This window comes from Rhinolophus ferrumequinum, chromosome 11, assembly GCF_004115265.2.
Source record: "Rhinolophus ferrumequinum isolate MPI-CBG mRhiFer1 chromosome 11, mRhiFer1_v1.p, whole genome shotgun sequence".
Classification (NCBI taxonomy): domain Eukaryota; kingdom Metazoa; phylum Chordata; class Mammalia; order Chiroptera; family Rhinolophidae; genus Rhinolophus; species Rhinolophus ferrumequinum.
In genome coordinates, this window is record NC_046294.1 from 21,770,155 (window position 1) to 21,787,016 (window position 16,862).

Sequence of the window (16,862 nt, forward strand, 5' to 3'; positions counted from 1 at the left end):
ACTAAATGCTTATAAAATCCTATTGGAAATGGAAACAGAGTACAAACGAATCACGTGTGTTACTTGGTTTCCTCATGAAAGGTACCTCATGAAGTTTTCTTGGCAAATACTTCCAATGACAGATGTGCAAATTGAGAAGGGCTGCTGCAGCACACAATCGCATTTTTCCAGGCCAAATTTACAACTAAACAGAACTTGGGTTTATGTCAAAACAAGAGGCTAAAAATGGGTTCACAAGCTCCAATTTCACAGGGATGTGGTTTTGTGAAGAAAGTTAATCAAAATCACAACACTGAAAAATGAGCATTGTGGAAACCACCCACAACCTTGGCTCAGCGTGTAGTGGGAAAGATCAGCGTGTCCCTTTATCCTTGGCTCCTGGGCCCTACGGGACATTTTCTTCTCAAAAGACATCTTTAGGAGATCTGTTACTTCATCTGGAAAATGAAGGCATGAAACCAAACGGTCTCACAAGGGCCTTCTAACTCCAAGTTTTACGGCTTTCTGAAATGGCAAAACCAATTTCAAATCGCCTGTTGGGAGAGCCTGATAGAACATTTCTTGGACGAAGGCATAGATAAAATTGGTCCTCCCCACACATAGGTTTTCAATCGTCTCTTCAAGCTCACTTTCATGCTTCCCCATCATGTGAATTTCTGGCATTCCTGCAGTTGCTTCTTGTTTCCACTCTTCGGAAACCCACAGAGGTTACACGTGTCAGGAGAGTCCTGGAGTCCCCACCACCCACTTGTGATTGGAATAAGGCAAAGAAGAAAGACCAAGGACCAGCTGTTCCTCTCCGTGTCTTTCGCCCGTCATGTGATGTCACCACATACACTGTTTACACTTGGAAAGGCAATGGATTGCCTATTGTTTTCAACCAGTTGCTTCTCAGACTATCTGGAGGTGAAACACCAGTTTTGCTTTTTTGTTCCTTTGGTTTCATTTCCAATGTTTTATTAAAATAGAATAAAAGTAAGTTGCTGGAAAAGCGCAGTGTTTCTTGGATGTCAGAGCAATTACAAATTGCTATAAAAGTTTCTAAATGTTTACTCTTCATTCCAAACGTAACTTGCCATGGACCTGTAACAAATGGCTCCTAAAAAAACAGTTCACAGAACCACACAGGCCTACAGACCACACACTGAGTGCTACTGCCCTAAATCCCCTTTCAATTCAATTCCAGACGTTTCTTAGGCAATGCCTATGCCCACCCCTAGGTACTATGGGTACCAGTGACATTTATGACTGGCTTAAAATCTCTTTCAGATGCTGAGACAAATGAAAATGGGCCAGGCTATTGCAAAGTGACAGTATTATTAAATAATCCATAGGTTTTGAGTTAAAAAGAGGAAAGATAGCAAGCAGGTGGCTTGAGAAGCATCATATCCCAGTCTGAGAAGATGATGTTTAATTGCGGGAAACGTCCTATAATATCATACAGTGTCATGTTTGGAAGTTCCAGACAAATCCCAACCCTCTTTTAACATATATATATTTTTGTTGTTGTTGTTATCCCGGCTTCAACACTTGGAGGTTGGAAGAGAAGCCTGCAAAGCAAAAACCTAGGATTCAGGCTCAACTCCTCTCATCCCCTGACTCTCTCCATACCTAAGCCCTCACAAGTCCCCTCAACTGTATCTCCAGAACAGGTCCTGAATCCATCCACTTCTCTCCACGTGCACCACTGACACCCAAGCCAAGCCACCATCACCAAGCACCAGGATTACTGCAATACTAGCCACTTAACTGGCCTCCCTGTTTCTTCTCTTGACCCTGCCACAACCTCATCAAGCAGAGTTGATCTCTTAAAATATAAGGCACATGAAACGCTTAGACAACAATGGCTTCCCGCAGCACTGAGATTAGAATCCAAGCCCCTACCTTGGCCTACAATGTCAGACAGTCTCTCACTCGCCCCTACCCATCTGGCCTCTGCTCCAACAACTTTTGCCTTCCCTTATTACACTCCAGCCACACAGGCTTTCCTTCTGTCCCCCTGGTCACCAAGCTTTTTCCCGCTTTACAGTCTTTAACCTTGCTGCTTCTCCAAGTCATTGCAAGCATGGATCCATCTTGCCAGTCCAGTCGCAGCTTACCTGTACCCTCCTTAATAAGGTCTGCTCTTACCACCTCAATGCTCTCTTTGACTTTATCCAGATTGATGTCCATCATGGCATTGATCAGCAATATGTGATCTGTCTTGTTCACTGCTGGAACTCCAGAGTGCTGGTGCCTTGCAGATCGTAAGCACTCAAGAAATATTTACTGTTCATAGGAAAACTTTTGACACTTCCCAGGAGTTTGTGCATAGTTGCTACTTAGCAATATGAGGAATAACTAGCTCACTTCAAAAAAAATGCAATACAAGAAGTTGAGGGATTTGTTTGCTCGCTTACTTGGGATTTAATTACATGGAGGACGTGGATGAAAAGAAGGAAAAATGTTGTAGTACAGGATGGTGTTAATGGGTGGGAGTTTTCATTGTTTACCCTTGTCTCCCTCCTGGGGTTTTATTAATGAGCTAACTAACTATTTTGTATGTGGAAATGTACTACAACGAGTCCCATTGGGTGGTGGGTCAAGATAAAACAACAGAGTGTAATTTAAACAAAATGATGTTTGCTCGGTAAATGGCAGACTCATTTAACACATGCTTCTCTTCTTATGCACTTTAGCTGTGCACACCCCAAGCTGAAGAGACCCCGCCTCCCTCCCATCTAGCTTATGGGAGGGGGCAGATGAGCCAGCTGCTCAACAATCGAATTTGACCTCTGATAAAAAAGAAAACACAAATCCAGGTGACCTCTCAAACAGCCACTCTTTTCAGATTCACCACCTTACCTGGCAGCCTTCGAATGACAGTGGGTCTTTTGAAAGCTACCTCTGATTTTCTGAAGAGCTGGGCAGATACTCACCCCCCGGTTTCTTCTCAGAAGCAGCCTCGTGGACCAAAACAGGGCACCGATCCCAGAGAGGTGGCCTTCCCCTTCAACAGACAACCTTCAAAGGATAGGCAGCACCCTACGCCCACCTGTGTCAACTGCCAGCTGCCACAACAGACAGCACAGCGGTGGGAATGCCCCTGGTATCACAGGCTTTTCATCGCTGTGGTAGAGAGAAGCTGCTCTTGTGGGCAGAGAGGGATGGATTTCAAGGGTTTCTTCACCTTTGATGTCAACCCTTCCCCACCGCACGATGAACATGTGCCATCTGTGGCAGAGCCAAGTGCCTCACAGGGGAATGGGACAAGCCAGGGACACACACACACTTGCAGGTAGTTGTCACTGGTCCCACATAATCAAGAGAGGCCACCTCTCCCCGAAAGAACATTGAGCTCCTCTTCTAGAAGTATAAAGTCTATTTACCTCTCCTCTTAGCTGTTAAAGGTCCATACTTTATTGGAAGCAATGAGCGTGGCTACTGTAATTACTATTATAATTCAACACTGGGTTTGCTGGGTTATTACAGACTTCTCTTTCCTGTGTCAAATTGGCCTCTCTGTGATGTTATACAAGTGTTTTTCCCTTCTCCCACATCTCACTGAAGGTGATGCCTGAACTTGTGACAGAAACTCAGTTGATATTTAGTACGTTCTTAATATTAGTACTTTCTATTTTGATCAATTATTGTTTAGGATATAACGACTGTCAGATTTGGGGAAACTGAATGTGTAAGCACACTTTTCACAAAATGTATTTTCTCGTTTTCATTTCTCATCCTGGACTATTGTGATGGCATTGAAACAGTTCCTTATTTGATAGATAGCATATTAGAGCTTAATTTCAGCACAAGGAGAAGTGATCACTTTGGGTACCATCTGTGTAAAACTTTGTGATCCTTGCAAATTGAGGACAATAACTAAATGAGATATAATAGACTCGTTCACACTGACAAATACAGAAGCTGTCATGAGAGGAAAGACATTTTTCAGAAATACTATGACCAGCATGTCATACAGTCTCTGACATTTAAGAGACTTACATGTCATTATTGTTTTTGAATACAGAAGCATCTCAACTCCAACAACTAAACCCTCATCTGCAGCTTGCATATAGTCTTCTTTTTGTTTGTCTTAAATTCAAATCCTTTCTCCGGACATCTGTGCACCTGCACGTGAGCAACCAGGTGTTCAGCTGTTTAAACCCAAAACAACAACCAGCATGCATCTATGTTACACTTACACTCGGTGGACTAGGGGAAGCAGATACAGATGCTAGAGGTGAAACCCGCAGGCCAGAACAATAAAAAGGAATAGAGTTGAACAAAGACAGATGCTGTCTGTTTGCTCCCTGAGAAAGGTTAGCAAACTCGACTTCAGCAAAACAAAAAGGCAACAGAGACTAAGTAATCTATGGAACTTATTCACATTTGAAAATAAATTGGATTTGCTGAAAAATAATATAGATATTACAAATAATATAAATATATACATACAAATATATGTCATGTATCTATATTCATCAGAAATCACACCGTCAATGCATTAATAACAGGATGAATTTAGAACCAAAATATTTACAGAAAGGGATAAACTACTCTTCAGGAACTGAAGTGTCTTCAGGAAATAGCTGACCTTTATTTCCAAAGCTAAGACCTCTACAAGTCTAAGACAGTAACCTTTTTAAACCCAAAGGACTCAGAAAATCATTTTTGCAAAGACATCTGATACTGTATGGTTTTTTTGTTTTGTTTTGTTTTTTAAAGAAAAAGTCTCAATCTGTATATAATTCAAATATGTTCCAGGTTTTCCTATTCTTTTGGGGGAAAAAAAAGATGATGAGAATAATTAGTGGGTTTTTTTCTGCCTGGTTTTTAAACACCCTGATTACTTCAAGTGCCATTACCACCACTTGCGCAAACGCCATCTTTTGAAAACCTTTTTCAATATAAACTAAAATTGCTGCTTGTTTCTTCTGAGAATGTAGCCAGTATTAATACATTTTGGAGATTTATTGGATTTACTTTTTTAATCTCCACAGGGATGTCAGCATCCTAAATGCATACGATGGAGATAATCTACTACCATCTGAAGTGGAACCAACAACAAAAAAAAAACCTCTTTAGAAAGATTGCACATTTTTTGTAGAAATGAAAAGTATTATAATTATATATCGTGTACCATAACCTTTATTACTGACTTGTCATGATTTTGATACTACAATGTCTTTCTATATTCCTTCATGCAAAATGTACTTAGGTTAGAATTATATTGTTGGGTGTTTTATCCCCTCCCACTTTTGTACTGGATACAATTACTTTTTCACGATTGTTATCTCAATACATCAACATTCTGGTGCAGCTTGTACGGCCATTTTGCATTACTTTCTTTACCATAAATTTAATGGGTTAGTAAATCATGACATTATTTATTTCAATAATAAACTCTAACAAAGAAATCAGACACTAGATAAATGTGAGTTGAATGAGCAAATTTGAACATGATCCATTTTTGTGGCACTGAACCTGGATTTTGCAAGTAAATTAAGTCAGTGATGAGAACCACAGTGAACAAGAGCCAGCGCTTACTAACGCTGTCAGAATGAATGAGGCTTGGTGCTTGCCCTCGGGGATGGTGGGGGAGGGAAACATGTACGATACAAGGCAAAATGTGATGAGTACCCACAGTGTTACAAGATAATATCAAGGTTCTGGGGAAGATGAAATTACACCTGGTCGGGAGAATTGGAAAGGCTTCATGAAAAAGGTGACACCTGTGGTACATCTTAAAAGATGAGAAGAAATTCATTGGGCAGAAATGAAGGGTGATCATCCAGAAAGAAAGAACAGTAAGAAGAAAAGCATGAAGGTGGAAGGCAACAATCAGGAGGCCTGTGTAGTCAGTTTTGTCTGTACTGTGGGGGTACGTGGGAGGGTACGAGGGCTGGAATGTCACATTGAGGAGTTTTAATACACAATGATCCACTAGTGGTAGTTTTGAAACAAGATAGCAACATGAAGATTCATAGGAAATCAATGTGTAAGACAAGCTAGAATTGAGAGAACAGAGGCATTCAAAGACTAATTGGGAAGTAAGAAGGCTCCCAGGAGGAGATAAGTAAAACCGAAGGCTTGAATAAAGGCCGGGGGGATACAGACAAGAGATTGGAATCAAAAGGTAGTGCAGGGGTAAAAGTAACAGAGACCCACCATCTTCATGCATCTCTTTCCTTTCTCAGAGTCGGGGGTCCTAGAACGCCCCTAGCCATGGCGTTGTCACATCTGAGGCTTCCTACAACATGATAGAAGATGCCAGAACCTCTTGATATCTGACTCCATTCCCTATTGCTCATTCATTCGACATAGTAAATACAAGTGCTTCACATCCAGATGCACTCGGCTCCACACTACCAGTATCGAGGAAAAGGCCCTGTCTTCACCTTTATGGCTCCAACAGTCTTCTGATAAAACTGAAGATGTGTTTTCTTGATGGCTGTCTTGTTTTGTTTGTTTCGTGTTTCATGGAAACGACCTGACTATTTTGTGGATTTAAAATGTAAAACTTTAAAAGAAAATGATGCACACGCTGCAATAAAAAATGTGGAAGATAAAGTTGAGAAAAAACTCAGAAAACTAGAGCAAAAAGAGAGAAAAATCGGAGAGAGGAGAGTACAAACATTACACTAGCAATCTAAGAAGTTCAATATCCAAAAAGTGGACATTCTGAGAAGAAAAGAGAAAATAGACAGAGGAAAATCATCAAAAAATAATTTAGGACAATTTCCTAGAATTGAAGGGCATAGGTTTCCAAACTAAATGGCTACTAAGTGCTCAGTACAAAGAAAATAGACCTATACCAATACATTTTCAGAATATTAGGCATAATGAAATCCCATAAACATCCAGAGAGAAAGCAATAGAAAGGCCCTGCACAATCCAGCCCTGCACACCCCGCCAGTTTCAGCCCTGCACAATCCAGCCCTGCACACCCCGCCAGTGTCTTCTCCCCCCAATACAATAGAGCCCAGGCCCCCGTTCTCCCATCTCCCCTTAAACGTTAAGTCAGATCATGTCCCTCCTCTGTTCAAACACGCTAATGGCTTACCCTGCTCTCAGCAGAAATAAAAATATAAAGAACACAGGGGAATTAGGTTTGAAGACCACCTCTAAAGTTTGATGACTCTTAAGACCATTAACATTGTTGAGCAAATTGATGAAGGAGTCGGCTTTACAGAGACCTACCAAAATGGAATTTTTCTTCTTCCTACCTCACGCTTCAGGTCATGTTTTCTTTTTTCCTTTCCAGTTTTCCTTTAGTCATCTGTCTACAGTTTTCAATGCAGAGTGTTGGCAATATCGGTATTGTGTCACATGAATTGCTCCTAGATTGGATTTTTAATGTGACAAGTCATAGCAAGGTTCCAAAACAACAAATAAGAAGTGGGTCCAGTTCCCATGAGAATCAAGATTCTCTCAATTCCCCGTGGGGTTATGGTGAGGAAAAGAAGGGACATGTTGAACATGGAACGGTTCTATCCAATCAGGCTAGACTTCCCAAATTTGCATTGGCCATCAGGTTTTCGTGAGTCGAGGAAGGAAGAACTTAAATATGCCTCGAATACTACAAAAGGTACTTTGTATACATACCCAACCAAACTGAACTGAGGAAATGGACCACCAGCTTCTTCAAACGAATAAGCTTATACTTTCAGATGTAATTCGTTCAGTAAATATTTATTGGACACCTACTTTATTCCAGGCACTTTATTCAGGTGTTGGGGATGCAGCAATGAAAACACGGGCTCAGTGCATGCCCTCTTGCAGTTTATATTCATTCTAATGGGAGAGTCAGGTAATTAACAAGACAAGGTAGGGTCCTGTGCAGTGACCGGGGTTGAAAGTGTGTGATAAAGGGATTATTTCAGGTAGGTGGTCAGAGAGAGACTCTGAAGACATATTTTTCACCTGAGACCTGAATAATGAGAAGGATTTAGGCACACAAAAACCAAGGAAGACTAGGCACAAAGACGAACGAGAGTAAAGGTCCTGAGGTAGAAACAAGTGGAGTGTTTGAAAAACGAAACGAACACAAACTGGTCAGAACATAATAAAATATGAGGAAGAAGGTACAGGATGAGACTGGAGAGGTAAGTAGGAGCCATATTATGTAAGGGTTGGTTAGGCCATGGTAAGGACTATGGATTTCTCCCTCACATGGAGAAACAGTTTTCTAGAAAAGTCTCAACAAAATGTCTCTTCCATATCATTTCCCATGCTATTGTATTCATTTACCATCAACTTTCAAGAAACAAGCAAATGACATGTTTTGTCTTTTTCATATTTTATTCCGACCACCAACCACATAAGGAACTTTTCTTTTTTTAAATGAGGATATAGTTCTATCTCATTCATGGGGACAGTAAAAAGAATTCTTGACGTAGGAATCAAGGAAATTCAGTATCAGGTCTAAATATTTTTTTTCTCCTCTTGTGCTACATCACGTGAGATGGATCCTGAAAGAATAAGAATGCGCCCTGTGCCACCACGCTGAACAAGCTAGGACTGGTGTGGCAGGCTTGAAATCTCCATTCAAGCTAATTTCTGTTGGGACCGCCACATTATTTCAAGATATTTTTTAAATTTTCATGTTCTTCCCTCCCACTTTGGTGTATACATTCAGGTGCTTCCCCTTACCTTCTGCTCTTTATTAATCTTACCTCTGATGGTACCACCTAATCCGATAAGCATTATTCATCCATATACGCACAATCTTCTTCCAAAGAACCTTGGTTAGGGTTTGCCAGCCAACGTAAAATAAGCCAGCTACATCGATTCAAGGGATCCATAAAACTGAAAGTCATGGAGGAGTATTTGCTAGTTAGGGTAAGAGTAACGGTACAATTGAGACAAAACTCTCACTCAAAGGCTTTAAGGGACCCATTTTCCAGTGACACTTTTGCTGTAATGCACAATTGCCCCCAAATAATGCAAGAGACAAAATCTGCCAAAAGGAATGAAGCCAAAACACAGTACACTAACTCTACAGACAGAAAGCTCTGCATCACATTCATATGCCATCTCTCTACCCTGCCTAGTCAATGAAAGATGCCACTAAAATGTCATTCTGTTTTAACACTTAGAAAGATGGTTTTGTTTCTTCTATTAGAAAACTATTTTAGTCCACAAAATCGGGATCTCTTTAAAATGGTGAAGTCTTTTGTTTAAAATACCAAAATGCTGTGTATATATATACAAGTATATGTATACATATTGAGTCAAAAGAGAGTCTCTGGTCCTCGGAATAATTGTATCACAGCATGCTGTCTCAAGCCAGTGTGTTCTGAGATTGCATGCTAAAATCTTAACCTCACAATTGCTCTCTCATTCCCACAGTGCATCAATCAACAATCTCGCTAGTTCTACCTTTGAATCCCTAATCAAATCCATGCCCTCCACTTCCACCTACACTGCCTTAATGCGGGCTCTTATCATCTCCCAAACTATTCTAACAGCCTCCAGTCAAAAACTCCTACTGATTCTTCCTGAGGAAGCTCAAACACCGCCTCCCCTGTGAAGACTTCCAGCTCTCCAAGGCATGATTAAATCACTCCAACTTGCTTTGCCCAGTAGTAGCTCTCAGAACACACCACTCTTACCATAGAGATTACCCTCTACCTCAGGGCTGCTAGTAAAAGTACACAAGCCACGTGTGTAATTTTAAATGTTTTAAAGGTAGCCTCATTAAAAAGGTAAAAAGAAATTGGTGAATTTTAATAATGTATTTTATTTTACCAGGTGTATCAAAAATATTATCATATCAGCATGCAATCGATACCAAAAAAAAACAAGATATTCTACAATTTTTCACATTAGTCCTTTGAAATCCAATGTGCATTTACATTTATACTGTATTTTAAATTTAAACACTAAGTTGTCATCAAAAAATCAATCTGTATTTAGATGTCATAAAATTTACAGTTGAAAAAGGAGATTCACGTACCCACATTGTTCCAAATGTACTTTAAAGTTTTATAATAACTGCATCAAATATCAGCTTTTTATTTTAAAATAAAATTGACAGTTAAAAATTAGTTCCTCTGTCACACTAGCTATATTTCAAATGCTAAACAGCCACATGAACTGATAGCTATTATACTGGACAGTGCAGCTCTACTGTAATTATTTGTGTATACATCTGCCTTCTCCACGAAATGAGACCATGTCAATTCAATTGTATCCTTTCCATTGCCTAGCATAGACTTGGCACATAAATGGTGTTTTATGAAAGTTGTTGACTAAATAAAGAAAAATATGTGTGGAAATCATTTGACTCTATCTCAACTTTAAATCAAGAGCATTCTTTTGTAAGGAATATAAATGGCAGTTTTTGATGAATAAACACACATACATGCACATACACAAGCACAGGCCTATATAAAAACCAATAAAGACTAAGTACATTCGATTCCTTCAATAAGAAAAATTATTTCATACATACTACTCGCCCTTCTTCTAGGCTTTCACCTCTCTATTCCCCTTCCCTTAATGCATTTATGGGTATTCTACACAATTAGCACTTAATATGTTTTACATTCTCTACTTGTCTTCTCTATGTCTTAGCTTCTCAAATTGTATTTTAAGCATCTGCAGATAGATCCTTGTACTTTGTAACTATCATCAGACATGACTTAATGGCAATAACAAAGTACACGAATTTAATATATGACATATGATCAATTCTCAGGTGCCTTCTTTTTCAGTGAACCCTTTCCCAATCAATCCTACAAGCCCAGCCTCTCAGCACTCAGATTCATGCTACGACATCTGATAGCTGAGACCAGTGACCTACCACAAAATCAATTCTTCTCTGTGTGCTACAACGTGTCTTGCCGACGCAATTGCCCTCCACCCCCAACGAGGTACAATGATGTTTCCAATGTTTGTGACAATACCCCGTGTTACCTGGCTGCAGTGCTCTCGTCAAAATGGAACCTTCCGTAGGTGTAGCTTCCTGTCACCACTTGCCACCTCCATCGCCCCCTACCAGCCACAGGATGCAGCAAAAACGTGACAGAGGGGAGCTCTGTGAAGGTAGAGATCTCTGTGGTGCATGAGTAGCATCTCCTTACAGACAAATAACTGATAAATAAATGCACACATAAATTTCCACAAAGGGGATTGTAGCAGGTTTATCTTTTATTCTAATGCTGCTTGAATAAGAACAGAATAAAAATCAACACAAAGTGTCTTGGGGAATCAGTCATGGGGTTCTTCCAAGTCTCTATCGGTGCTCCCCCTCTTTTGTTTGGAGAGCTCTGTGATGGCATCTATCTCTGCAGGAGTGAACTTGGGAGTTAGCATCACCGTGTCATAATCAAATTCTTCATCAAGTGAGAAGGGCTGAACTTCATCTCCAAGAATCTATAAAAGGTAACAAAGGAGGCAAATCATATACTATCATTGTAAATGAAGATGAAGTTGAAAATATAAACTCCCTATTAATATTTAATCAAACTTTTTTTTTAGACTTCAGCATTCTCAGCTGATTAAGCTGTTTTTAAGTAAAGGAATAAATTCAATTATTCAGTTTGACCTAATTTAAACCTTTCAATAAGCCCCGTATCTACCATCCACATCGGAATGAATATCATTAACTAATCTGCCCACGGCAAGAATCAGCAAGGCTCTCTTGCACATATTCATTATGATTTTACCACTTGTAGTGTTAGGGCTAGAGGCATATGGAAAAAGTAAGAGTTATATTAAAATGTGACAAAACATACCTTAAGATTTTGATCAACCTTAAATACACTTCATCATTTACTAAAAAAGACATATCAATAAAACATAATATTCAAAGATAAAAACACTCTACACTTAATATACTTATTACCTCAGGTAATACTTATAATCCCTAGGCCAAAGGTAGAAATTAAAACACATAGTTTTATCGTAAATGAAAAAGTCCAGGATACCTTTTACCTACCCAGAATTTATAAAATATTACAGAATTTATCTATAAGTCAGAGTAGCTTCAAGGAGACATAATAATTTTGTATCTATTTATTCATAATCTGTGAGTTTTAAAGACTCCTTAAAGGCAGGTAGTTGGAAAAGCATATTCGCCAATAAACAAAAGAAGAATGTCTTAAATCTCATTGTATCACCCTTTTAAAAGCCCGTCCATAAGCAAATGGTGTGTGATACAATGAAATCATCCAGTACCTCTATAACATATATGGTGATGCTGAAATAATTGAAAACTATGGTGTAGGCAAGAATGAAAACAATATCCTGAAGCTATAATCAGCTTTAAATATTCTTACATGGAATATGAGCTCATTGAGTGGCTTTTGCAATGTTCTTGAAAATGGAGCAGATAGCTCAGACACTATGTGCTGTTATTAAAGGTGAAAAAAAAAGAAAAACCCACAACCATGAAAAGTAGGTATCTCCTGTCTGTTCAGCAAGTTGCGTCTTTTAGTTCGGTATGCAGTGTTAACAGCAAACACCCAGCCATCTGTCATACTTTCTTAGTAAAACTAGCACACGAGCAGTATTCAACCTTTAAGTTTTCACTGAAACTTTTCTTTGGGAGAAAAGACCTTTTTTAAATAAGCTAAATTAAAAAAATAAAATTAAAAATTAAAAAAAAACAAACTCAAGGCTCCATAAAAGAACAGCTGTACGTAGGAAGCAAATCAGTCTGCAGAGTGACTGATCCATTTTGGTCACTTTCTGAGATTACATTTATCATTGCCACAAAGTGACAGTGGGGTAATATGGCTAAGAGCAGCTCAAATAAAGAAACAGACACAGTACACTCATCTCATTTCCAGAAGATAAGCGTCCTTGCCACCTCCAGTTCTACTCAGCACGCAGGGTGCAGGCCTGGCCACGATGCCACCCTGAGCCAATCCGAACAGTTCCTGGCAGAGGAGGAGGAGAAGCCCCGTCTCTACCAGCGCATCAGTCTGCGGGGATTCCTGCTGCCCTTCCGTGGCCTGGGTAAAGGCCGGGCATCCACATGTCTACCAGTGCCCGGCTGCCCGAACCCATAAGTGCCGGTGCACTAGGCCTTGGAACTCCACCCCGATGCCCCTAAAACCTGCCTAGACTTTCACTAGCCACTCCCAGTAGATGAAGTCACCCTGCTTTCTGGAAGAGGTGATGGCTAAGCAGAATCTTAAAGAGTAATATTGCTTAATAAGGTTTAAGGAAGAAGAGCTTGACAGACAAGGGGCATTCTCATGAGCAGGCCAAGTTGAAATAAGATGCAGAATTTCACACGTGTAGATTGTCAAATAGTTCAGTGTTGTCAGAGCACAAAGTGTGAGGGAGACAGTGGCAAGAGATAAAGAGGGTGCCAGATCACGACAGGTCTTATATGCCGTTTATCCTGGAGATGATGAAAAGTCAGTGAAAGACTTTTTTGAAGGCAAGGTGGATTCTTGGTCACCTATGCATTTCAGGGGACTTCTTTCATTCTGATTTTAACTGAACACTTACAATAAGACAGGTGCTAGAGACATCGGTGTGTAAAAAACAGAAAGCGCCCTGCCCTCTGAGAGATTACATCTCAAGAGGTCACTTTGAAGATTAAACAGAGGGTACAATTGGAGCCAGGAGATGAGTCAGGAGCCTGCTGAAACAGTCCAGGTCAGGAAATGAGAACAGGGCATTGACAGCAGAGATTTGAAAATATTAGAAAGTAAAATTGGTAGCACAGCATGACTGATTTGGATACGGAACGGGAAGATTTGAAGATTCCTAATGGAATGCAGAGATGTCAACAAGCAACTGAATACACAAACCTGAAGCTCTGAAAAAAATATCAGATGCCACAGATACAGATTTAGAGTCATGAGCATGAAAGGTAGTAATCTATAGATGAAAATGGATCCAAGTATGTAAGAGGGAAGAGCTGGAGGTTTAGCAAGGAACCGTTGAAGAACACCAATTCATAAGCGATGGATGGAGGGAAAACCTCCAAAGGAGGGATGGAAAGAACAATCAGAAATACACAAAGAAGCTGAGGAGAACCGGTGAACTCCAAGTGTTAGGAAAGATCAGTTGTGAAAAACACAGTACAGAGAGCCATTAAAATAAAAACTGAAAAGTGTCCACCGGGATTGGCAATTACAAAGTAATTGATACTTTTATTCTGAGTATGTCCAGACAGGTGATTGGAGCTGAGTACATTTTGTAGTATATTGAATGCGGAATGAGAGACCGTAGTAGAGTCAACTAGTAGAATCGAGTCTAATGGTTTATGAAGTCTAGATGGAAAGAAAGGGGGGGAAAAATAGACAGTAGCCAAAGAAGGGTCCAAGGTAAAGGGAAAGTTACATGGTGTTTTGTTTTGTTTCATTTTGTTAAGGATGGGAGAGACAGTAACACGTTTACATGTTGAAGGGAATGAAGCAATAGAGAAGAAAAGAGAGGACAACTCTAGCCATGTTATACCAGAAAATCACTCCCAGTAGGTAGTGAGGTTTTTTGATTGATGAGTATTTATTTGTTCATTCAACATTTATTGCATGTCTACTAGATGTATAGCACTGAACTTGGCACTAGTTCTGACATTTTTGCATTTTAATTAAGTTAGCTTATAAAGACACACATGAGTGTTTTAGTCTTCTAAGACAAGGGGCATACCTATATGTAATTCAAATGAAACTAGATGCACACTGCAATTCAGAAGACATCACTGTGGTCTTCAAAATGACAGCTTTTAAAATACAATGGAGTTCCAATTCTATTTATGTACTTCAGCTGTCGGCCACTGTGGCACACTTTGGGAATTCTCTTCTTTCAAGTCAGGTTCATTTTAGGCTCCTAAGCTAAAAGACTCCAAGTTTTAGATTACAAACTCAAATCTGATTTATTTCAAAAAGAAGAATTTGTGCAATGGGAACACCAAATCCCCCGCTATTAAACAGAAAACAACTGTGAATTAAGTTATTAATTTAATTTTTGCCTAAGGAGCTGAGAGAAATATGTGGATTTCAGGTGTCTAATTTCAAACCTAACTGAAATCTTTTTGCAGCCACTCAGGGAATAGAATCTGTACACTAGTGTAAAACTGCTGGTTTCCTTAAAATTGCTCATGTGATTATCCTAAGGGAGACACTGTTACGGGAGGAATCATTTTTATTCACAGTACCACGTAGGCAAATTAAAGAAAACAGAACTAATGCTCAACTCAAAAAAGCAGCATTTAGCTTTAGGCTATCTTACAAAGTAATATGGTAAATAAATGGTCTGTATAGGTGAGAAATAGTGAAGTCTCATTATGAATTGGAAAACCGGGAGGTCTCCCATTAAAATATCACAAAGGTTTCTTCTTTGACTTCTATGGTTTGTGGGAGGAACTCACAATTTCTCATCTTTGTAATGTGAATTCATTTTGCTATGTATAGTTGTTCAAAACTTCCAAAATTCATCAAAATAGATTAACTGGTGCAAGAACTTATTCACAAATAGAAAGTGGAAGGTTCTTGGAAAATGTTTGACTGTAAGACGGAAATGCACATGTATGAAACCAGTGATAACATTACAAAAAAAAATTTTTAATTGGTCCAACCCATATCAGGAAGTTCCGGATTCTTATTAGGCAGTTCAAGGAAGTCAGGACATGCAGGATACATTTTCATCTTTTGAAACTGAAGTCACAGGAAGCAACGTCTCCACCCCCAAAACAGCCCCTTGGTAGGCTCTTACAGGACATATTTGCTGGAAATTGGTGATTATGTCCTTTTACTGGTATCGGGCATTTTAAAATAAGATTAATAATTTTAAACCAAGGCAGAGTTGGTGTAGTATTATGATTCTAGACAGTTCTGAAAAGTTTCCCTAACAAATAGTGGTCAGAAATAAAAATCCCAACCGAGATAGCACTCTGTATATTCAAAAAAACCAGCAGAAGTTATTCATCTATGTCTCATGAATTTGCCAACACAAAAATTGTTTATATCATTTTGATTCCAACATTAAGAAGTGTTCACATTTTCTGGGAAGAAATTTAAGTTCCTTTTGAAGATACAATCATATACAGGGTTTTAAATTACATTTTACTGGCTACTTGATAGGTTCCAGGAATCACTCAGGTTTTTGTTTTAAACCATCCACTAAAACCATTTTATAAAAATGTCTATAATGGCACTACGTGCCATGATCACTGGTTGGTCCAGTAATTTGTATGGTCACAACTAAAGTCAAGAACATGCACCAGACTTTAAAAAAAAAAGATAGAAATAACCTTGTAATTTTAGATTCTTACTACTCAACAAAAGCTATCCATAATTCAAAAAGCACATTGAAAAGTGGCTGTCCCTACCAGTTTATCTGGTAACCGATTTAGGGATTTACTATAAACCTACAAGCATCCTACACATATGTCTGTGTTAACAGTGAATAAAGTTCTATGATAGAGTAGCAATTTAAAATTGAAATGTGTGGATTATTTCTGATTGAAGGATTGCTTCCATAATAAAATATCTGTAAGTGACAAACTAGTACCTGAATAATCAAATAACCAAGAAACACCCTAGGGGTTTCACTAGGAAGCAATAATAAAGAGTCCTCAACAACCTCTTGTACCTGATCCCCTTCTACGTTAGAGTAAAAAGAGTGATAAAGGTCACACCCAGCACCGCCAGCAGCCTCCCTTGGTGCAAGTTTGTTAAGTGTATGTAGAAGAGTTGCAAATGATGGCAAAAGGTGACTTTCAGGTTGTGCATTTGGGAGAGTAAACGTGTGGCAGATTCTGTTCTACCCTGCTAGTGAAGCAAATGGTTACATGGCATTTCCCAGACTCCCTTTGTGGCTAGATAGGAACATGTGACTAAGTGGGTGCCAATGGAACATGAGCAGAAATAAACAGCCCTGAGTCCTAAGCCTTAGGGAAACATGCCGCCCCC

The 16,862-nt window shown here is 39.3% G+C and overlaps 1 protein-coding gene across 4 annotated transcripts in view; it reads right to left on the bottom strand.

Moving 5' to 3' along the window:
- Nucleotides 1-11,116: 11,116 nt before the first annotated feature.
- IFTAP (intraflagellar transport associated protein) overlaps nucleotides 11,117-16,862 on the bottom strand; it is a 59,734-nt gene continuing 53,988 nt past the window's right edge. For all 4 annotated transcript variants that reach the window (XM_033121418.1, XM_033121419.1, XM_033121422.1 and 1 more), the window contains one exon: nucleotides 11,117-11,361. In XM_033121418.1, coding sequence (XP_032977309.1) covers nucleotides 11,197-11,361 — 165 coding nt within the window. In that variant the 3' untranslated portion in view covers nucleotides 11,117-11,196. The remainder of the gene's footprint in view (nucleotides 11,362-16,862) is intronic.